Source organism: Diadema antillarum, unplaced genomic scaffold, assembly GCF_040938485.1.
Source record: "Diadema antillarum isolate AM-2024a unplaced genomic scaffold, OU_Dant_1.0 scf00000025, whole genome shotgun sequence".
Classification (NCBI taxonomy): domain Eukaryota; kingdom Metazoa; phylum Echinodermata; class Echinoidea; order Diadematoida; family Diadematidae; genus Diadema; species Diadema antillarum.
The window spans coordinates 245,663-270,313 of NW_027270914.1; the positions used below are offsets into that span (position 1 = coordinate 245,663).

General features: G+C 37.5%; 1 protein-coding gene across 1 annotated transcript; it reads right to left on the bottom strand.

Moving 5' to 3' along the window:
• Positions 1 to 567: 567 nt before the first annotated feature.
• LOC139733859 (uncharacterized) lies at positions 568 to 24,014 on the bottom strand. The gene is made up of 5 exons (XM_071644664.1): positions 23,822 to 24,014; positions 8,274 to 8,568; positions 6,814 to 6,948; positions 4,096 to 4,764; positions 568 to 1,069 (listed from the first exon to the last, which is right to left on the bottom strand). Exons 2-5 carry the CDS (start codon positions 8,478 to 8,480, stop codon positions 1,037 to 1,039), a joined length of 1,044 nt encoding a protein of 347 aa, XP_071500765.1. The 5' UTR covers positions 8,481 to 8,568; positions 23,822 to 24,014; the 3' UTR covers positions 568 to 1,036.
• Between the last annotated feature and the right edge of the window lie 637 nt (positions 24,015 to 24,651).

Here is a 24,651-nt window from a genome sequence, read left to right on the forward strand (position 1 = left end):
CTAGTAAATGCTTGTAAGCTGCCACAAGACGCATTCCACAAACCAGACTATGAGGGCAGTATTCCAAACTGGCTCCATGTCTTTACCTGAATGAAAATAACGTGCTTGATTACTTGCGTTTATTTTTTTTTTGTAGGACGCTTTTTCTTTTTAATCTCATAGCGAGCTTTGAACAGGCTTTTCAAAACCAATAACCAGATAATAATCATGGTGAAGAATAAAAGTTTCAAAGAGAAATAGAAATGATATAATTCACATTCAATATGGATTAAAAGAAAGAAAATATAGGATGATTAAAAAATCATTGACAGACTAAATCAAAACAATATTTAAAAAAGAGACAAAGTAAGGACCACTTTAACATTATCAATTCACCACGCGCAGCATTATAGACGCTTCGTTGTTTTAATCCTAGTGTGTTCTTTAAATTTATTTCCATTGATTTATATAAAATGCCTCATCGGAAGAAAGCCTGTTGGTGTTAAGATGTAACATGCTCTTACCGACAAATTGCAAAATAAAAAATAAATAAATAAAAACTATTTCCAACTTGACGAACTGCGTTTTTATAAGTGGAATATACTTTCTTACTTCTGGAAAATGAGTACAAAAGGGTGTTGAGATGAATCCGCGGGAATGCTAAAATAGATTTAATCATCGAATAATCGTCCTTGAATGATAATACCAGCCGAATACCAGCTCCGTACGAATGTGCCAGGCAAACATCCAAACATTCCTCCCGTGTAGATTACGTATGACGTAGATAAATTCATGATCACGTGCACAGCTTTCAAACAGTTTGTTCTGCGCATGCTCAGTGGGACCTGCTGAAGAACTTGATTTCTCGTCTGCTCGATCAAGTGGTGCATGGAGTCAGTCACGTGGCTTCAATGAATTGCGTCTCTTATACCTTGCGAATAATAGGTGCCATCCCTCAAGAGGGTGATGTAGTTTTCCCGACGTTAAAACGATGAATGTGCCAGAATGCCCTCTTGGTTAGATATATATACATACCATGGTCCCTGCCGTCGGCGTGTTATGTCTTGTATATTTCATTATCCTTTACAATCTGTGAAGAAATATAGAAAAAGATTATCATGAATTTCCACTCGTCTTTTTATGCATATTCTCCATCGCCTAGAACATCATTTCAGTTGCGTAATCAAACTCGCAGAACTAAGTATTTTATTTTCTGCTTTTCCGCTTTTATGATACAGCAAAAGGCTTTTTACAGTCATGTAATTGCTTCCAAAGCTCTTGATATCCCTCGAGAAGATTCAATGATTTCTTTGCAGCATTTTACTACAGAATATGGTTTCAAAGTAAAGTAAACCCGAGTTTGTAACGTGAGGAAACAAAGTCAGCATGCACTAAATGGATAGAGACTCGTCTATAGACATAATCATACATGTAATCTTCAAACACCTCGGTTTTCAGATGCTTTCCATTTATCAGATAATACACTTAAAATGTTTACAAGAATTTCGGTGGATGCAAGTAACGTTGCCATTTCGACAAATGAAGAATTGAGATTGGAGAGTTCCGATTGAGGCATGACCACACATTAAAAAGCGTTCATTGGTCAAGGTTTGAGTCATTGACAAGGTTTTGTTTTGTTTTGTTCTGTTTTGTTTTGTTTTGTTTTGTTTTTTTCTGGTAAGAAGACATGATGCCTTTTGATATATGAACCAAAGATGGCGCTCTATCGTTTGACTGCCTTTTTTTTGGGGGGGGGGGGGGGGGGATGGCGGCATTCATAGTATTGGTCACTTTGTCCTACAGTGCCCGACATCCGAAATGCAGAGCAAAGCAACATTAAACGCCATCTCAAAAAAGAGTTTATAGGAAACGGAGACCAAGGTTGAGGCGATGGCAATCTTCAGACTCCGAGACTCGCACCACATACAAGACTTTAAAAATGTAATTTTGTTGGACTGTGGTTAAACACGACACAGGTATATCTGAACTGTCAAAAAGAATGATTGTAAAATCGGAAAATGAACGTGCCCTTCAAAAAGAAGAAAGATATAAAGGTAATTACCAAATGAAAGCAAATACAAAGAAGCAAAATACCATGCGAATGGTGTCATACACCAAATAATAAAAGAAAAGACAGTGCAAGATAAATACTGGTGAAACAAACAAACAAAAAAAATACAAACAAGGCATAAATAGAGCATATAATGCATAAAATGAAATAAACAATGTAAATAATCATATAAACTGTCAGCTTTAACAGTGCTGCCCTTTACTTACCGACTTTTCATCGAGAATCTAAAACGATTGCATGAGTAAATGAGTAGAAATATAGATAGAAATATAGAAACATGCGTTATGAGTTTTATGAATCGTTTATGTTATGTCAAGTGCTGTTATTCAGTGCATGACCCTTACATGCTGTATATTGCCTGATTATGTTGACCTTCTAGCTTTGCTATCTTGACGTAATTAAAGATTATGATTGTAATCTCAGAGGATGTTTGCTAGTCTTTGTTTTCGAAAATCATTGAAAAATAACAAGGAAACAAGATGAATTGTATTTGCTTGCCTTGAAAGCACACATTATACCCCACCACTGCAAAAGACGTATTCCGAATTTCCTCCTCAGTGAATTTTGCGAATCCTGTTTGAAGTATAGTATGATTCAGTTCTAGATTAAGTACTTATAATGGAAATCAACCTACTAAGTATCTTCGGATGTGTATAAAACACATAACTTGTTTCTGTGTGGTTTTCTTGCCTCATATTACTGTTGCAATGATCTTAATCATGTCTACAAGAATAAAGACCGGGTAGAGTGGCGAAAGAATGATGGCCCGATTGATTAAACCAGTTCGTAGTTATATAGGTCATGTGCACGTTGGTATAAATGACTTTTCTTTTTCCTCATTGGTCAGGCACTTCATTGTCATTTTCAAAGCGACAATACCAAATAATGGAATTGATGCCTGCTATGTCAACTGACCGACAATTCCGGTCAACTTGTCTACGTGAAAGTTCATTCTTTGTTTAAACACAAACTCCATAAACTGTTACGTCGGACAAGCGTATGCCGCTGCGTTGAAAACGAGTGAAATGCCTATAACCAACTGAGAAAAAAAAAAGAAGAAAGGTAATTTGCACCAATGCGTACATGAGTTGATTACGAACTGGTCTATTGATCTTTGTGCGCTGACCAATGGGGGTTGATTAAAAAAAATACTAATAGCGCCGGCCTGTTAGAATAGAATTGCTGTCAGCAATATTGTGCATCGCAGCGTACGCTATTCGGTAACGTTCGACTCCTGTCGGTTTTCTTCGATTACCTGTGTATACTCGTATAGAAATCAGTGATAAAGCTGTACAATTATTCCTTACGAGAATTCCAAAATACCGTATGTCCCTCCCCCCCCCCCCCCTCAAAAAAAAAATACAACGGGACCCTCCGCAATGATAACTTTAAAGATAATAAACACAATTTCTTGATACGAAACTACAACTCATTGCCCACATCATACAGAAAACCCCATTCAATTTGCTTTAGAGGTCAAAGAGAAATGAGGAATTTTGTATAGCATGGCAGAAATCTCTTCCCTCCAAGTTCTGTCTATTGTATTCACACACAAGAGCATCCAAGTGCTAAACTTGGAAGAATCAGACTCATGACGTCCTTTACAACAATCCACAATCTCTATGACCGCTTAACCAAACTGAATGGGGTTTTCCGCAAAATAGAGCTGAGATGTTGTATTTTAAGACCCTGAGGGAGCATTTAGACAGATTAATCATATTGGGTGTTATCAATGCGAAAATCTGATTGTATTTTTTTTTTTGGACATACTGTATATCCGACTCGGGCCAGCCTTGACGATTCATGGCACCCCCCCCCCCCCCCCACCCACCCACACATACTAGGTATTTAATGTCTGAAGTACTAAATGTGTTATTGTTAAAGAAAAAAAATGTTCTGTTATATCCAAGAACTAAACTTTTGTGATAGATACAACAAGAAAACTTCGACTTTAAGGGCAGAATCGTGATTATAATAGAAAAAAAGATCGATACAAATAAACGGGTTTTTATCCGGGTTTCCATATGGGTTTCTAATTGACTCACCTCCGAACGTCCGGGGCAACAACAACTTATGCAACAGACTAGCATGGCGAAGATGATGAAGAAGGCTGTGAAGAAACAGACGATGCCAAACGGAACGATGACTGAGAACCAGACGTCGAAGTCGAGCGGCACGTAAGGTTCACTGGTGGTCATCGTCCCATTCATTGTCGAGTTGGAGAATATCGTGCTGGAGTCAGTGACCGAAAAGGGCGTGGTCATCGCATTGGCTGTTGACATGGCTTCCGGCATATTGGTTGAGCTCGCGTTCGAGTTCATCATGGTGTCATTCATCATGGCGGTCGTCGTATCGTTCATCATGGCGGTGGTCGTATCGTTCATCATGGTGGTGGTCGTATCATTCATCATGTCCATTCCCATGGTTGTGACGTTCATCATACTCGTCATATTCGCGTTCGTTCCGTTTATCGCGCCTGTGGTCGTTTCGTTCGACGTGCTGTTCGAAAACCCTTCTGATGTCATCCCCACTGTCATAGCGACCGTTGTCCCCGCCGTCGTCGCTACCGATGTCGTAGTCGTCGAGGAATTTTGAAATCTGGCAGGTATCTCGACGAAGTAGCCCCCCTCGTACAGCTGCCAGGCTGGGAGTCCCACAGCGGCCAAGGAGCAGACAATGGTCAGTAAAGCCAGGATCGAGAGACCACGTGTACTCTGCATGTCACAAGAAAAATTATGAAGCAACAGAAGTTGATACAATCCATGTAGGGCTCACACCTGTAAATGAAATAGAATGTCCCTGACCGCCTCACCAATTCGTACCAAAGATATCAAAATAAATGAAGAAAAAATAGTAAAAATCAGAAATGCAGTTTGGCAAAAAAACTGAAAATAGGGCCTATTAGGTGCAGATATTGAGTATTAATTCCTCTACAAACTGCATTTTGGTTGGAAGATGACAGCTTTTCTCATGGAATTGGAAGGGACTATATTTCACTGTGTGTATGTACAGAAAATACGTGATTTTTTTTTTTTTTTTTTGTGAAAAGAACTTGTAGTTGCCAGGGCTTTGACAATCCCTGGAAATTTTCAGGTTAATTAATTAAACACCTCATTTCTCCCAGCTATTTTACAGAATCGTTTGAAATTTGAATTTTAACACACGTCTCTATGGGGAAATATTTACTCGTGTGAGCCCTGTAATAAACATGTGACTATTCACTGAAGAGAATGCGCCCTCTTTCGACAGCTATCATATATTCACATAATATGTGAATATTATTCCTACTGTACAACATAATAATTCTCTCGAACTTTCAATGTGTTCCCATCAGGTCACTTGTAAATGTTAAGCAGGTCGATATGCTAAGGCAACCTTGTTTGAAAGACGCTCGTGGTGGAACATATTTGTCTAACTATCATTGACATCAGGTACCAGACGTTTTCTTTAATAGTAATGAGCAAAGGGATAGGGCGAGGGAGGGGGATAAAGTATGAAAAGTCATGTTTTCATCGTGTTCTGTATTGTATCTAAATTGTATCGGTCATTTAAGATTGATTTCATGTATATGCACTTGGCAATGAATTGAGGTAAACATTGCATGTATACTGGTATCTCCATTATGTTAAGAGTTTTTATGTGTATGATTTCCCCAAAATGTTTCTCTCTCTTGTCACTTTTGAATTCATTGCCAATTGTGTGAAAATTATGTGATTTTGATTTAATTTTAAACAACACATCAATAGAAAAAAAATACATATTTGCCTTTTTCAATATGCCCTCATGATGTGTTTCGGTACTTTACTATAATTCCTCGAGCGAACAAATTTTGCGTGGGATGTGTGAACAAACATTATAAGTCCAATTTCAACTCTCTTCTACATTGTAGCTTCACGTAGCGAGTACTTACATCTCTCTCTCTCTCTCTCCCTCCCTCTCTCTCTTTGTCAATGCAGTGACGTGTAGAAGACACCAGGCGGAGATCAATATGTAAAACAATAGCAGGATATGTCCGCGAACATATGGTATTGTCGTATGATATATATCTATCACACTTCAGTGATAAATTAATCTTCATCCCTCCGTTCCCTCTCTCTCCCTCTTTCCCTCTCTCTCTTTATCTCTCTCTTTCTGCTTGCAGTCTAGATCATAATTATATTACTCCCGGAGTATTCAGATTATTAAACAGCCCCTATGAGACACAGACAGACAGACAGATAGACATGCAGACACACAAACATACAACCACACACAAAAGCTACGTACAATAAACTTTAACTACCGTAAACTTGCGCAATTTGGCCTACTTTGTTGTCATAATTTGCAGATGATATTGACAGAACAAGTCTAGTATAGACTTATGTTTAAAGATTGAAAAGTGATGACTCAACAGTGAGGGATCGTATGGGCGAGGTGGGCGAGGAGCATTTGTAAGCAAAGGAAGTTAACGTGTCAGGAAAATTGCAAGAAGACACTTAGGAAAAGAGAAAAAATGCCAGTATTTTGTAACCTGAAAGTGATCTGAATGAATAGAAACATTGATAAAATAACATTAGTAAAGGACATTATAAATGACCCCGTATTATCATTATCATTATCATAAGTATACAAAGCGTTTTCTTTCACTTTGGCATGAACATTGACTTAAGAAATTTGAAAATTTAAAGTTGTTGTGCCGTTGAGTGCTTAGTTACGTCGATGCAGGGCAATTCGTCAATCATTTGCAATACACACAAGTCGACGCAAGAATTCATTAATTTTACTGTAATTTTCGACATGAATGACATGTACCATGACATTGATGAATCGTTCTCAAACACAGAATGTAACAAACTCACGCAGCCGTCGTCACTCCACGTCTTGGCCATGTGTATCGCCCCCAGTCCAGTAACCACCGCCTGGAGGAGGATTGAGAAATATGAAATAGTATAGTATATATTTTGAGATAGGTATATAGATAGAAAGATGTCTGCAGATAGAAAGATAGATAGATAAATAGATAGATAGATAGATAGATAGATAGATATTATAGATAGATAGATAGATAGATAGATAGATAGATAGATAGATAGATTGATATACGGAAAGATAGATAGATGGGTAAATATATATATATATATATATATAATTTATATATATATATATATATATATATATATATATATATATATATATGGATAGATAAATAGATAGATAGACAGATAGATAGATGAATAGATAGATTGATATACGGATATAGATATATAGATGGATAAATACATGTAGGGTAGATAGCTAGATATTATATCTAGGGATAGACGGATAGATATATAGATAAATAGATATGGAGAGATGATAGATAGATAGATAGATAGATAGATAGATAGATAGATGATAGATGATAGATAGATAGATAGATAGATAGATAGATTGATAGATAGATGATAGATGATAGATAGATATATTTAAATAGATATGCAGACAACTGAGTAGATTATAATGGAGCGGTAGATAAACAAAGAGAAAAATAAATTTTATCTATAAATGGACAAAGAAAAAGAAAGAGAGATACACAGAGATAGATAGATACACAGATAAATAGATGGACGACAGACATGAAGAGATAGGAGATACCTAATATGTATCAATAGAGTAATAGATAAATTGATGGATAGATATCGATTGAGGAACAGGAAAATTGACAAAACAAAATGTGTAGACAGATATGACAAAAAGAGAATACTGACCAGCTTAATGAAAATGTGATAAATTATTATTGAATAAGTACTTCATTTTGTGCCTCCTCTCAGGAAAATCAGAATCAAAGAGGGTTTATTGACGAGTAAGGGGTCTGTTTAAACCCCTAAGCATTGCTCATTGTAAGGACGTCCAGCTCGAAACTATTATGACTACACGGACGATCACACGTTGCAGTATGTTACCTTTTATGATGCATTAATGGATTCGGGGAAAAAAAGAAATTACAAAAAAAGAGAGATATGAATTTGTCTCTGGTCAAATAAAGATACGTCTCTTTCCAAGTTATTGGCGTTCGTTTATGAAATACATGTATATCAAGATACTGTGTGAGTGTCTGTGGGGAGGGTGCATGTGTGTGCTCAGTTGCAGTATTGGGATATTTGTCCGTATTCATAAATTATGTGTTTTGATGCGTAGATGTGATTTTGTGTATCAAAATACCATAAGTTTCCAGTCAAACTTCTAATATTGTAAGATGACTTACCGCTATCCCTGTGGTGGTGACGAGGACGAAGTAGAGATAGTACTCCGCCATGACATCGGGGAGAGTCACGTAGCTGTCGATGAAGAAAGCGATGGCGATGCCGGCCAGGGCGAAGATGATACCTAAGATGATAAGGAACGCGCCCGACGCTTTGAGAGTGCGGAGTCGGCAGTCGACCGACTCGAAGCTACAGCAACGGCAACACATGCTGAATGAGCGGAGGAGGTTGTGGCGTATCGCTGGTATCAATTAGGGAGGAGTAGGAGCTGAGATGGACGCCGGTACCACGGGGGACCTACGAAGAGAGAGAGGGGGAGGTCATTAGTGGAGAGATTTCGTCGCTTTGTCAGCAATATGACCACACAGAACATGTACCAGTCTACTGTCATTGGAGAGAAAACGATTTCTAAAAGTGTCATAGGTGTAAAGTGATCAAAGGTACACGTGAATCGAACTGAAAATGGTTCATTGTGAAGTTACATGACATATATCATTTTATGATGTGTACGGGTTTTTTTTTCTGCCACTTTCTATGCATTAGATTAGAATAAAAGTACTCTCTGAAAAAAAAATAGAGTGAAAATACTCACTCTCAAAAGAGTGAATACAAAAAAGAGTGAATTTAGAGTGAAATTAGAGTGAATTTTGAGTGAAAATGTTCATTTTCACTCATTTTGGAGTGACCTCAGGGATCACTCGAAGATTTTGGAGTGATCCCTGAGGTCACTCTAAAACGAGTGAAAATGAACATTTTCACTCAAAATTCACTCCAATTTCACTCTAAATTCACTCTTTTTTGTATTCACTCTTTTAGGAGTGAATATTTTCACTCGATTTTTTTTTAGAGAGTAGCCTCGAAGGTTTCAGAAAAGTGGTTCAACATAATTCTGAAAACGTAATTATGACAGCACTTACAATGTATAAAGTCAGAGGTAATCTTAGTTCTTTTCTTTTTCATCCTAGACAGTCAGATCTTGGAAGTGATAATTGCAAATTATTGCAATCGTGTGAATATTTAGAACAAGTTTGAGAAGTTTGTAGTTAGAACCGATTGCTGATAAACCCCTTCCCATTATTCATAGCAATCGTAGAATTAATTCAATGTTTGAATGCTCTCTTGTAGATCTTCTTTATTTTTGAATACATTGTAATTCTGTCATCAGGGACTGCGAAATCGCACCCCCCCCCCCTCCAAAAAAAAAAAGGGGGAGGAGGAGGAGGAAGAAGAAGAAGAAGAAGATGATGATGATGATGAAGAAGAAGAAGAAACGGGAAGAAGAAAATGATAATGAAGAAGAAGAGGAAGAAGTTGAAGAAAAGGAAGAAGAAGAAGAAGAAGAAGAAGAAGAAGAAGAAGAAAAACAAAAAAAGAAAAAGAAGAAGAAGAAGAATAAAAGGTAGTTAGACGGGTAAAGGTGTAACTATTTGCTTGGTTCCATACGTTTCTGAACGAGAAACTAATGTGTAAGAATTCTACGGGATACCTTGAGTGTTGAAGGATAGAATGGGCGTGGACATAATACCATACAATGTCGCCAATGACTGTTTATGATGTCATCAATTCCCAATTGTGAGTATCTTATTATTTGAATCGTCAATGACGTTCACACAAGCATGACATGTCTGTGTGAATTTGCGAAACGCATGTTTCAATTTCAGTTTTACCCTGCTTGATTTGTCCACTTCTACAAACGAAGCCTTCACGAAAAAATTAACAACTGTAAATTAAAACATGTGTAGTTAAAAATAAAGTATAGTATATGTACACTTGTGTAATAGATATGATCACGTGAATATACACGAATATACAAGTACATTATAGTTATTTCTTATGCTGGAATGGCACTGCTGCAAGAGACCGTTATATTGAGAAGAAAGGACAGCTAGAATACACATACCAACTATTTTTCAGTCCAGGCATATAGCTTTAGTGATCTATACAGTGAACACAAGTAAAATGGACATCTTTGTGTATTCCGAGGGCATTTCGAAGCGACTGGTGAGCGAAAGGTCTTTGGACAATTGTTGGACATACTGACGTACCGGTACACTAAGTTCTGTTCGCTGCATCCAACGTTACCAAAGTCCCGCTAAAGTTCCGTTGGCTGAATGTCTCTTATCCTTGCTATACAGGGGCTTACATGACACAATGCGTTCCCTCTGCATGTAGCGAGTGCTGTGCTGTACTCGCCTATAGTCGGGGAAACAATTATGTACTAAACTATGGGAGCGAGCACCTGCAGTCTCCGAGGCCAAAACAGTTTGGGACCCTCTGACAACACGACGACGCCGTTTTCCGGTTTTTTTTTTCTATATAATCCATTCACAAACACAAACACACAGACACACACATACACACACACACACACACACACACACAAAAATGCATTTATACGCTGCCATACAACACATATTTATATAGATACATCGTATGTAAACAAACACACATACCGATAATTATATTTGAGTTATGACTCCCTCTTTGAATAATGTACAACATCGAATGGAATAACCCAAGTGAAAGAAAAACCTTTTTTTTTTTTGTGGCTGACTATTGGTTGAACCAGGCAGAATAATCTTCTAAAATTTGCTGCATAGTTTAATCTATCCAGTTCCTATGCGGGCTGCAGTATGTAGAGAAAGGATCAATCTAATAAGAAATAAAGTAGTTATTAAACTAGCATTTCAGAGATTGCCAGTTCTATGCCTTGTTCATCCCCACCCTGCCCCTTCCCAGGCTCCAAACTTACCCCTTCCACAGCTACCACACTGTAAAAACATCGGTGTTAGATTTAACACCACGGGTGTTAAATCTAACACCGATCAAACTTCAATAAAGGACCACACCCACAGGTGTTAAAAATGCACTGTGATGGTGTTGAAAAGTGTTCACCTGACACTTCGTGGTGTTAATTTGACACTGTACCTGGTGTTATGTTGACACTGTACTGGTGTTAATTCAAAAATGACACCACATGGGTGTTGATTTGATATTTGTTGGTGTTAATATCAATGGTTTAACACCCGTCCAACTTCAATAAGAGACCACACCAGCTGGTGTTACTTTGGTGTAAATTTATTTTCACATTTTTTCACAAATCTAGTATTTTAATGTAAAATTCTTGATCGTCTTGTTTAAATTAAGAATTAACAAGAAGTGCAGTTACTAAGAAACTCTTCAAAAAACAGTTTAAAATTTGGAAATGACACCCGGGGGTGTTAATTTAACACCATAAATGAGCACCGAAAATTTAACACCAGCTCGGTGTTTACTATTTAACACCGGACTTTTTGCAGTGCAGCATCACGTTTAGCGTCTGACTATAACAGCCTATAGAGGGCGACAAATTGAAGAATATCACACCTGAACCTTCATCCCTGTGAATAATATCTTTCTTTCATACATAACAGTACAACAGCCTAATTGGAAATCTCCATTGTACCAAAAGGTGTATCAGCCTCGCAGGCTAGGTCATGTTATACGGAAAACTCGGGTCGTTCCACATGAGATGTTCCATGTCCATGGCTCCCACCTTGGGCATTGTGACGGGCAGTGTGACAACCTGTAATCCGTTTCACTGCACACCAGGTATAACCTGGAATGCATGAAGACCAACCATGGAGTATACTAATAGCTCTATGGACCAACCATGAGGCTAAAATATTGTTGTGGTTCCAAGGACCGAAAGCGTACAATGTGTATGCTAACAGGATACAAACGTGCTACACCTGTACCTCAACAAGACGAACAATAATGATTCATCATTATGATGACGATCAGTACGGAAAGTAAGGACTCATGATGATACTAATGACTGTCAGAATAAAGATGATATTATCATAAGAAGGTTGATTATAAAAGTCACAAAGGTCCTATCTTTCCACAGTTGATAACTTGAATACAGTGTCAGCCCAGACCAATGCAATCACGAAGGCATTTAACTAGCATTATGATTGACGCATTGTGCAACTTGGTTGGGAGGGGCAATAACGGTGAGTAAAAAAACCTGCTGTCCCAGAACTGGGATTCGAACTCCGAACCTCCATTTTGAAAAGGAATGGTCTTATATATCGTACCACTATGCCCTCTCCCGCTCCCCCATTTTAACCGTGAGGAATGGAGATTGATTAGCTGCTGAGAATGATACAGTGATACCCCTGTTACTCACAAACGTGATTACGTTGTCGTAAAGTTAGTGTGTTATAGCTTCTGTGGTGAACGCCCAATATGCACAATGTTCTCCCAAAAAGCAATGTATACCTGCGGTACTGTTAAACCAGACACATTCGAGGCATGAAACTTTCGCAATTCTTGGTATCTCCAATGCGAATAAAAACAACAACAACAACAAACTTCTGCGCTCGCTGCAGAGTCCTGTCACAGATGCATTGTGGGATTCCTCAGGAGCATCGTCGCTTCCGGTTGTCTTGCGGGTGTCTTAGATCACATGCCATTCAATGCAATGTTTGTCTATTTTTCTTTCTTTGCTGCCTTTTTCTTTGGTTAGAATTCAACTAAAACAGAGTTTAAGATTTCAAAATTTCACTGTCTTGTGGCCAGTGGAGTCATGGTTCACTACTGCAATGCTTCAATGTGCTGATCACATGATAGAAAGCGAGGGAAATCTTGAAAAAAAAAAATGTCCTTGGGTATAAAGACGTACGGCACATGATCTGAGTGCATGTAGCAGCCAAAAACTGGGGCAAGTTTGTCCATTGAGCTATCCCACAATGCACCTACAACGCTGCTCGCCGCACGGCACCTATAGGGCTCACACGGGTAAATCATTCCCCATGGAGACGTGTGTTAAAATTCAAATTTCAAAAAATTCTGTAAAATAGCTGGGAGAAATGAGGTGTTTCATCTTCACCAACCTGGATAAATGAGCTATACCCTGTCATCCATCAAATTTGCAAGACAGGTTCTTCGGCTCAAACTCTGTCCAAGGGTCCTCAAAGCCAGACTACGAGTTCTTGTCACTCAAAAAAAATCACCTATTTTCCGTACACGCACCCAACGAAAAATAGTCCCTTCAAATTTCAGTAGAAAAGCCTTCATCTTCAAACCAAAATGCAGTTTGTAGAGGAATTCATACTCAATATCTGCAGCTAGTCAGTTTTATCCCAAACAGCATTACTGATTTTTAATTGATTTTTTCTTCATTTATTTTGGTATCTACATGTATGGTTATAGTTACACCCACATGAATTTCTGATGTACTTCCCAAGCACTGCCATGACTATACTGTACCTTGGCCCCAGTCTTATACATCCGAGAAAGAGCCAGATGATAAGTAAACATATTTTGCCTAGCATAAATGATCGCTAGTCTTGAACCCTAGCCGTCTTGCTCCCCAGTCTTGGAGATGTTTCACGACGCAGTTAAAATTATAGTATACCATTGGCTTCCATATTCAATTTTACTTGATGCTTTAAGCATTCACTATTTTTGTTATCATCGTTCAGAGAAAACTTGTATGTCCCTTATTATATTTTGCATGCAAATGTCAGCATGAAAAAGTTTCTAAAATATTCATTTTCATTTGGAAGTTAGAATACTGATGACACACATAGCATAAGGTAATTTCACGTTGATCTGAAAAAATACATAGGATAGCTAGACTTCAATTCCTTTTTGGAAAACTCGCTGTACTTTAACCACTGTAGTATAATACTGTCACTGACTGTGATGAGTGCTACCGTACGCTACAGACAGGTTTGACTGTATCATAATCATCAGCATAATTATTATTGCCACTATTAAATTGTTATGATGATGATGATGATGATGATGATGATGATGATGATGATGATGATGATGATAATGATGATGTAGATGATGGTGATGATGATTATGCTGATCATTAAAGGACAAGCTCACCTTCATAGACATGTGGGTTGAGTGAATGCAGCAATATTAGTAGAATACATCAATGAGAGTTTGAGGAAAATCAGACAATCCGTTCAAAAGTTGTGAATTTTTGAAGTTTCTGCTCAGTCACGGCTGGATGAGAAGATTACTATAGCTTGTGATGTCATATGAGTACAACTATATAAAGAAAGTATAAAGAACATTCAAGATATTCATTCTCACTTTTTTCACATAATAAAAGAACACTCGACTTCTCTCTTTCAGAAGTCATGGGGAATAATATTACCCCTAACATAGGGCAGTAACAAGTCGAAGAAATGTGCACTTTATTCAAAAAGTCAAGTTTTGTGAAATTCTCTTTTTATTTTCCTTATATCGTTGTACGCATATGACATCATACACTGTAGTAGTCTTCTCATCCTGCAGTGACTATGCAGATACTTTAAAAATTCATAACTTTTGAACGGATTGTCTGATTTTCCCCAAACTTTCACTGATGTGTTCTACTAATATTGTTGCCTTCACTCAATCCACATGTATATGAAGGTGAACTTGTCCTTTAACCACAGTTACTAGATAAAGAGCAGGATGGTGGGAGGTGAAAAACTGAGCCTATCTATTGGGATACAAACCCTCCATCAAACCGATATGATATCACACAAAATAATCATGATAGCGAATAAGAGTTACCACGTGTAGATCACAGAGAGACTGCAACATTTGTGTATAGAAAATCTTCCTCTCTCTTTCCCTCTCTCTCTCTCTCTCTGGTTTTCTCCGTCCTTTATCGAACACAATTCACCCGCAAAATTGCCCTTGGGATTCTCATTCGGGAATGTATTGATCCTAGAAATGTGTAAACAAACCAAGTGTACAAAACATATCTCTGTAAATATCGCAGTTTCTATTTAGAAGAGACATTCATTTCTTGAACACGTATAAAGTGATGCAAACACATTCGGTGGCACGAAATATGGAGACAAGCTATAAGAATTCTCAAAATGATATTCAAACAAAACAAATTTGAATAAAGATCCTATGAAATGCTGTTAATGGACAGTGCGTTCTATGAATACAGTGACGTTTATACGGGTAAAGGCGGGTATAATGAGATTATTTATTATGACATTTTTATGCATTGTCAATGTATAATTGAGGGCAACGTAATATCTAAGTTAACAACGCTATTTACTTCCAGCAATAATAATGATAACACCGCACTAAATCGTAACGTAGACAGCTTAATTAACAGTGCGACCACTGAACGACTTGTGCTACACATGTATTATTATTTTTATCTATCTCTCCATTTTCTAGCTCTGTCTTACCCAGCCTTTTCATAGAAAGTCGAACAACTTCATGCTCACTCCAAACCTCTCCCTTGTCACACAAACATACCGAAAAAGAGGAATATTGTCATGAACCTATAGATTATTTACATTCGCTCGAAAAGCAAACATTTACAGAAAAGATGATATTTTCAAGCTCCATAATGGTCTGTATTAAGGATGATTGATTAGCTTGTAGACATACAAATATAAGACATGGTACTTGTCGAAAAGTACTGTTCCAGTGTATCCAGTACAGAATCAAAGTCTGCCTGAGTGTGTGCACTGTGTATTTGATGCGTCTCAGTTGTATTGCATTCTTCAACCCAGGCTAAGCTGTTCATCTTTTTAATACCTTAAGAACGGTAAGCTTCTTGCCTACTTGATTCGTTTTGTGGGCCATATCATTGTGGGAACGATAGAGGCGTTTCCATTTCGGGAGAAGTATATTACTTCCTTTCTAGTTTGGAATATTCACTGCAATTTACAATTGAGTATCTGAATATAAGAACGACCCAAGTCCATGGAAGACCATTTCGAGTAAACTTAAAAAAAATTCATATCTTTTTTATTTGTCCAATAATATTCTATTTAACTGTGATGGGAAGGCAACATTGTATATACAAATTAGAACATATATTATTATGACAATTAACATTTACATTAATTGTGGAGAGGCCATTTTATGTGATGGACTTGGGTCGTTCTTTGAATCATATGGACTTGGGTCGTTCTTTGATTCATATACATGATATTCTGCTATAGAGATGAGAGAAGGATGAGGAGAGGACGCTATAATATGAATGTAAGAATGACCCAAGTCCTTCATTCTTACATTCATATAAGACTTAACTCTTTCATTTCAGGCATTTCCGGGGGTAATTAGGATTTATCATTTATATTATATACACAAGATGAGTCCATGCATAAGCTACAATTTCCCATGTCAAACTGAATTTGGCCAAAAATTGGACTTGGGTCGTTCTTATATTCAGGTCTTCAATTTAGTATATAGGCCACCTAAAGTCTTGAAAAACCATTAAAAAATACGTAAACACAATCCACATGTACACTACACAGACACAAATACACATATGCAAAGCACTCACGTTCTGCCATACACTACCACACATAGCTATCCATCCTCGCACATCCAATATCAACACATGGTATATGAAGAGTTTGTTTGCAAAACCGATAAGTCCATTTTTGAAGATTTTGAAGTACGGTCTCTGTCATAAAGTACAAAATAATACCTTTTAAATGATATATTGGTCACTACATATAAAGGTACATTTTTGAAGTTATGGTCAAAAGAAGCAAATATTTTCTTATTATTCTCTTTATTTTTCTTGACCTTTAATGGCAAATATCTCCATTTGACAAATATGGACTTATCGGTTTTTGCAAAGAAACTCTTCATATATCTATACGCCTGTAACATGTGTAAGATAGCTAAACCAGTGCCACCACCAAGACCAAATCAACAGCAATACTTGATACACCCAAGGAGGTACTAGGCGAGCTCGCTCGCCTAGTACCTCCTTGATACACCTAGATTAAAAGCTACGAACTTTTCCTTCTTTCTCTCTGTTTAAAGTGACCTTTCTATAATGCAGGCCATCAGATATACTCATTATCCCAAGCTTGGTTGTTGTTATTCTTCTGGTTCTTGTGCTTGGTATTTATTCCTTATTTTTTATTTCCGAAGAGGTAGGGCAGGACAATAATTATACCATGTCATTGAGAAATTTCCCTCTGTATGAAGCAACTACCCAACCGTTGTTCAGACGCACAAACAACCTCATATTGTAGCATGGCCTTTGCTTCAATAATCAACCCTCCTAAACACCATGTCGTCACTGAAGCGTGTAAAGCAGGAGAAAAGAATCAGACATTTAGACATGCTTGCGCGCCTCTCATGAACTGCTTTTGTTGGCCTATAGCCCTGTCAAAGTAGGCAGACAAATACACTGATTCATAATGATTTTCCTTTTTTTTTTTTCCCAGTAACCCTTATAATACGTTGCGCCAGACATGATTGAGTCGACGGGGAACGGATTGTTTTCTTCAGCTATCAAACGACCTTACACAGATTACGGTCATTGAACAGGCAACGATATTTGCCTCGTTAGAAGTATGCTCCTCTCCACTAATAAAACAGTGTACGTTGTATGTTACTCTTTTCCACACTGTTGTGTATGAGGAACTGCGAGTACGCTATTGTACAAAGTTCGTGTGTTGGCATTCTTAACTGCCATCCTGCGTAAGTATTATATAAAGGATTCTGTCCTGTAGTATAACGCATCGTCTGATTAACTCGTCCACAGAACTTTGCAAGTATTGCAAACTTGATTTCTCAAACGAGATAAAACGAAACCCGCTTAAAACGCGAATAGAACAATCCGGCATTACGAGACAACAACCACCAATGTTAAAGCATGAAGGAATCACATCTCCTCTTCATGAGAAAAAGAAAGGAAACAAACAATAACGAAATCTTCCAGAATTCTCCCAAACAGAGTATTTAACAGTGATGTTGTCTTTCGATCTGTCATCTTAAAACTGTTTTTTCTTTGTACCAATTTGGAGTCAGAAAAGTTCACCGAAAAATGGCATTTTATTAATTGTCTGTTTTTGTTCACATGAATATTAGCTGATATTGACATTGTGCTACCCGACTTGAATGGATTAGAATCATCTGCTTGACATTCGTCAATTTTCATTGTTACAGTAAAAACTGAGTGACCACGGACCTTGGTGTTTGAACACAGAATTATTATGATAATTATGCTCTATTCCCTTTTATCTGAAAATTGATGAATCAATCGCTTGTACGTGGGCAAGGAGCGACAACAAACTTGATATCAAGCAAATAACAAAACGGTATGGCGTCTCTTTACCAGAGGCAAAATCAAACGACCATGTACTATGAGCAATATATTCAGTGACGTCTTTCGGTAAATACTAAGCGAAGCGGTGATAGAAAAGATCGCTTGCTTTACAAATATTACTATCACCAGACTGGGTTTCGTTGAATAGTGTCAACCACTGAGAGGCGCACGTTCTACAAGTTAATAATGCAAAAATATACAATAGAACAAACGCTTGTTTTCAAAACTATTTACGCATGTTTGGAACACCTCAAGGTCATAAAATTATTTTCCTTTAAACTATAGTGCCAGCGGCATAGAGAACCTAAATCTATAGTTCTGACCCTCGGATATAGGACATAAAATGAAGGTCCCGTGTGTGAGAGAGTCACAGATTACAGCTGTATGCACATAAAAGATCTCGCAAAAGCAGGGTGGATAACCCAGTGAAGTGGTCCCGACTCATATCCAGCTGGACCCCACGGAAGACAAGCTAGTGTACATAGCTGAATATGAGCTATCCACGCATCATCTCAGATGGAAAATCAAAAAAACAAACACACAAACACACACACAAACAAACAAACAAACAAATAAAAACAAACAAACAAACAACCAATTACTGGTATACCTATATGCTGATTTTCCATTCCGCGTCCCACAATGTCTCTCCCTCATAGCCCTAATACTCATTAGATTGATAGATGGATGGATAGATAGATAGATAGATAGATAGATGGACAGATGCATAGCTCTCTACTAGTAGATGGATAAATAGACAGATGGATATAACTATGTATAGATAGTTGAATAGCTAGATGAATAGAAACATACAAGTTTTAATGTGTCAAGGTTAACATGCCTGTACAGCGACAGGGCGATCGGTAACAACCCGTCACTGTACAGGCATGCTAACCTGGAAACATTAAACTGCACATTACTTAAATATGAGACTATTCTGAAGCAAATCATTTTCACGCAACAATAGATATAAAATGTACTCTTAAATGAATCCCACAAGGATCGGAACAATCATCCCCCAGCATTCCCACTGATTCCCACTGATCAGTTTCTATAGCTATCCCCTTTTAGTTGATTTGATACGTAAGAACATTGTGACAAAAAAAAAAATGGCAAAAAATCCTGCCTATAATCCATTGTCATAGTGGATTGAGAGCATGGCCGTGAAATAGGATTCGATTTCAATACATCATGCCACTATGTAATTGTGTTTTGTTTCGCTTATTTTTTTCCGAAGGATTGTATGAAATGATGACGACTGACCTAACACAAAACACAGTACACGAACCAAACCGTGAGCACAGCAGGCATGGAGTCGTATTAATACGCCACGACTGCCTGTACCTCAATACCAGCAGACAAAACCATGCAGTTCTTGGTATACTTGGCCCAGATTCGTTTGACACCTGTCGAACTTAACCACTGTTATACATGTATTTCTATATGCCTGTTACTTTTTTTCATCTTTACACAACAATTATGTACAAGCGATGGAACATGCGCAGTTGCCATAGAACGTGAATGTCCAAGCCGACTTTACATGCGTAACTTCAGAACGGTGTACCCGGGCGTCGCAATATAATGTTAACATTTTCTACAAGTATAATTATAATGTTTATTGTTTTGTATGTATAATTATGCATAATGTTTATCCACCCAGAGATATTTTAAAGGAAGAGGAAAAAAAATATATATATAAGAGAGAGAGAGAGAGAGAGGGAGAGGGAGAGAGAGGGGCGAAGAGATTGGCACTCATTGCACAAATGCAAGACAGTGTGCGAAGACCTCACATGAGGAATTTGTTATAAACGTCAAAGGACGCATTTGTACAAAGTACTGTAAATAAACAAGTTATTAATTTGCTTGCTATTATGTTGTCTTTCAATTTCAAAGCATGTATTTTTTTCTATGGCTAAATTTGGCATTTATTTAAAAAACATAAAATGTCGAGAAACAGTAAAATGAAGAGAAAAAGATGTGTAAAGTTTCAAGCAAAATTCTTCAAAGTGCTAACCTTCTTCTGTCTTATAGAGCGGTAACTTAGAATCTGCACAAGAGATACAGGGTAAAGCTGTTTTCGACATCACCAATGCTATAAGTATTTATATCCCGGAAGCCGGTTGGTAATAATGATGTTTTCTTATGGCCTTTTGTTCTAAACTAAAATAGGACTTCCCACTGTCTGTTCTTAAAAATTAGACCAGAGACTCTTGAAAGTTAGCCCATAATAATCCTTCTTCCTCGTTAGAGTCATTCGCTGTCTTAACTCCTGAAGGCTTCTTGGAGTTTATTATACCTTATATGGGATGATCAGGCTTGTCCTTCAAAGGATCATATCATAATACACTTCTGGGTAAATCTAAAAGAAAATGATCACACACACACATACACACACACACAGACACACACACACACACAAACAAACAAACAAACAAACAAACAAACAACAACAATGGAGTTTCATATGAAGAACTACAGTAGGTCTCGTATTCATAATGTAAGAGGAATTACGTTGAAGGAATTGCCCAAAACTTAACCAAACTTTTAGAGACTCATATCATGATTAGAGTAAATAATCGGGAAATAAAGAGCCATTCGAAATTTTGCAATGTAAAAGGGAAGTGAGTACCAATAATTAACCCATTGAATACGGAACTTAAAAAATATAAAAAATACGGAACTTCAAAAAAAAATGTTGTAATATGTGTATAGATGAAAGAGAATAATAAATATCCCAGTGAGGGGAAAAAATTGTCAATCAGTTGCAATAAAGCAACTCGACACAAGAAAAAAAAAATAAAAAACTTCTTGGGATTTGCCGAGGCCAAGTCGTAAAGACAACACCAGAGAGTCACACATTTACAACACCAGAGATTCACTTATTGAACAAGAATCGAAAGACGCTATTCATGTTTGTGTCTTCTATGCACGGGAGTACTAGTAAATCCAATATCAAAGCTGCGACATAGAGTTAGGTCTTTATAAAAATATTTCTGCTGGATACCGTTTCTGAAAGTGTTTTTTAATGTTTTTCGTTTATGATAGCTTAGGCATTTTACTATATATATTATTTTATATAAATAATTATTTTTGCTGTCATAGTCACTTTTACTGCTTTCATAGTTAGTAACAGCTGTATCTTATATGGCCATATATCCTTTTAAAAATTGATTGCGACAGGAATGTCAGGCAAGAAGTATATACAAGTATTAGAGAGCTTGCTTCCAAAAGGCGCTACATGTAAATCCATAATTTTTAATGGATTAAGCGCCTTTTGGAAGCAAGCTCTGGATTATTGTACGGCAGAGACAGAAATGTGAATCAAGAGTAGGTTTTTCACACTTGAAATGATTTATTGTCCAATATAAGGCCTAAATGATTTGTGCAGGTACAAAAGTGTACATCAACCCACTTTTGTCTTGGTGTCTACAAAACAGTAATGAAACACTACGCTCTTGTCAATATGTGCAGGTAAGAAGAACACAGACGTCACACAATCGTTAAGACAGAGAACTCGGATCATTATGAAAAAAAAACCTATTCGTGTAACAGGTGGAGGTGGTATCATGTAAGCGATATATAGACAATGATTATGTAATCACATCATTGAGACTGCTGGTCACAGTTAACTCAAAATTAGTATAACACTGATCACAAAGTACGAGTAAACCCTAACTCTAACTACATGTATATACGAATAAACTATACCCCTGATATAACTTTATGACTCTATGAATTGCTTAAGAATGTGTGTGCTCATTGATAGAGAAACCCCATAATGTGGTATACACTGTTCAAATTTCATATCGTTATTTGTTAGCGATTACGTAATTAAATATAATAAAGTCAATGATATTGATCTTCATGGAAGGCCCGATAAAAGTTTTATGTGACTGTACAACCCCGCTTCTAAGTCTTCTGTCATTCTTCTTCTTCTTCTTCTTTTTCTTCTTCTTCTTCTTCTTCTTCTTCTATTTCCTCTTCTTCATTTATGAAAGTACAGTCCACTATTTGGTGATAGTGATGTAGTCGTACTCTTAATCAAACGAATAAAACGAAAATAATCCACGTAGATTTTTACTCCACGGTGGGGGATTGGGTTAAGAAATAGGGCGTTACTGATAAACAATCACAACATTGTAGAAATTTCTAAGTGGTAAGAGGGATAAACCGAGAATTTGTATTAAGGTTCGGATTCAGGTTGGATAGGTCATTTTGAGAGGGGATAAAAATGGAGTTAATTTTCAAATTATGCGTGTTACCAAACTTACAATCTCTTAACCAACATTATATTTTTACTGATTTCTGCTATAGGGATCGCGAATGGGTAGGCCCATGAGGTGCATTGTACGCCCTGTGAATTTCATTTAATGGCAATAGATATTATTACTCATTGAAACCACAGTCTGGTTTCTTACAAGTGAGTAAATCGTTTTAGAGTGACGTCAGGGATCACTCCAAAATCTTCGAGTGATCCTTGAGGTCACTCCCAAATGAGTGAAAATGAACATTTTCACTCAAAATTCACTCCAATTTCACTCTAAATTCACTCTTTTTTGTATTCATTCCTTTAAGAGTGAATATTTTCACTCGATTTTTTCTTTTAGAGAGTAAAAGAAAAAAAAATGTACCGGGGCAGAGGTCAGCTGCATCTACTTAGGGCCTATACAACGTGTGAAAACTGTTTTCGTTATCTGGACATTTTTTGTTAAAAGCACCTTCAGCATATTATAGTGGATTATCTTCTAGAGTCATTTAGGCTAGAATATAGAATAAGAAGAGGGCAGGAAGATTTAGGAGGGAACGCAACGACACGACAAAAGAGGCAATGGATTCAATCTGTTGATAATCGCAGTTAGTATAAACTGTTCATGCAGAACAGCGTAGCAGTGGTGGTGGTGGTATAGGTCTATAGGCCTATTATAAAGCTGACATAACTTAAGAAGCGCCTCCGAAGCAGTAAGTATGTCTGGTAGCATATATGCCCCGATTCAGAATTTAAGAGTATACCGAGCATATGATAGTTTTGGAAGTCGCCTACATGTGGTATCGTAACTGAAAAAGTAGTTTCGGTAGCAGCTTTAGAAGTTGCATAGCTACGATAGTATGTAGTAGTAGCAGCAGCAGCAGCAGTAGTAGTAGTTGTTGTTGTTGTTGCTGTTGTAGCCGTGGTATAGTAAAAAAAAAATTGAAAGAAATGAGTAGTGCTAAGTAGTAGGCTTGATTAATGATACCTTTATCAAACCTATAATAATATGATGACCGACGGCAAATTACATATGCCCCATATCACTATTTTTGTTCGATATCGATTTTAGTTGGCTAGAATATTTTACTTGGCGCACATTAAGTACAATCAAACGCACACACACACACACACACACACACACACACATATGTACACACAAAACAGTAACAAATTCTGCAGCTACAAAGTTAATAAGGCCTACTTACCAGGAATTGCACTCTCAAAGTTCCCCTTTTATGGTGTGTCTTCGTTTGAGTATGCGCAAAAATAATATAAGTTATCCAAACATTGGTTATAGACAACCAATGCGAATTAAAAAAACATGGACCTAAAACATGCTCCTACACAGCTCTAGTACTTTGGAAGACTTTCCGCTAAGAACGTGATCTACAAGTGAGTGTTCAGCCTCCAACGTGTGTGTAAGTAACATGCTTGGACGCAAAGCTAGCTATCACGCACCGGTCGACGCGAAGGTAAAATCACGGTTCGCCAAAAAACGACAAAAGGGTCACAGGGACACACACACGTTCACACACGGCAAAGCCATATCTGCGGTGCACGCATTCCCCTTTTACGACGCGTGTGCTTTTCGTGTACATGCTATTGTGTGTGTGTGTGTGTGTGTAGTCATCGGTGGTACATGAATGCATACACAGACGAGCGCACATTGCCTGTGTAGTATCCTTTTCTTTTTCTTTTTTCTTTTTTATTGCGTCTCGGGCAAGACCGCATTCTTCGTTGCTGATGCGATGTGAGCGAATGGGATTATCGGAGCAATGACGCCATTCCTAGCTCATACAATCTGTGGCGACATTTTTTACGCGTACCGCACCCATACGGGAACAAAAGATCCACAAGTGGACTTCGAGGCCAAACAAGGCGATATGGTTTACTCAGCAGTAAACCTTGAAAAGGGTCTTCGTTTGTCCCCCTACACTAATGCCATTGTTCATTAACGACATTGCAAAGATGATGCCATAGGAAATCCAGAAAGAAAAAATATCAAAGTTAAGTTTTTGGTTTGCAATTCTCAGAA

What these genes read in the sequence shown, in the direction of transcription:
- LOC139733859 (XM_071644664.1), bottom strand. Translation starts at nt 8,480, where the DNA reads ATGTGTTGCCGTTGCTGTAGCTTCGAGTCGGTCGACTGCCGACTCCGC. An exon ending in TCACCACCACAGGGATAGCG is followed by an intron (nt 6,949 to 8,273) that starts GTAAGTCATCTT and finishes ATCCTCCTCCAG; the next exon opens with GCGGTGGTTACTGGACTGGG. An exon ending in CATTCATGTCGAAAATTACA is followed by an intron (nt 4,765 to 6,813) that starts GTAAAATTAATG and finishes TGTGACATGCAG; the next exon opens with AGTACACGTGGTCTCTCGAT.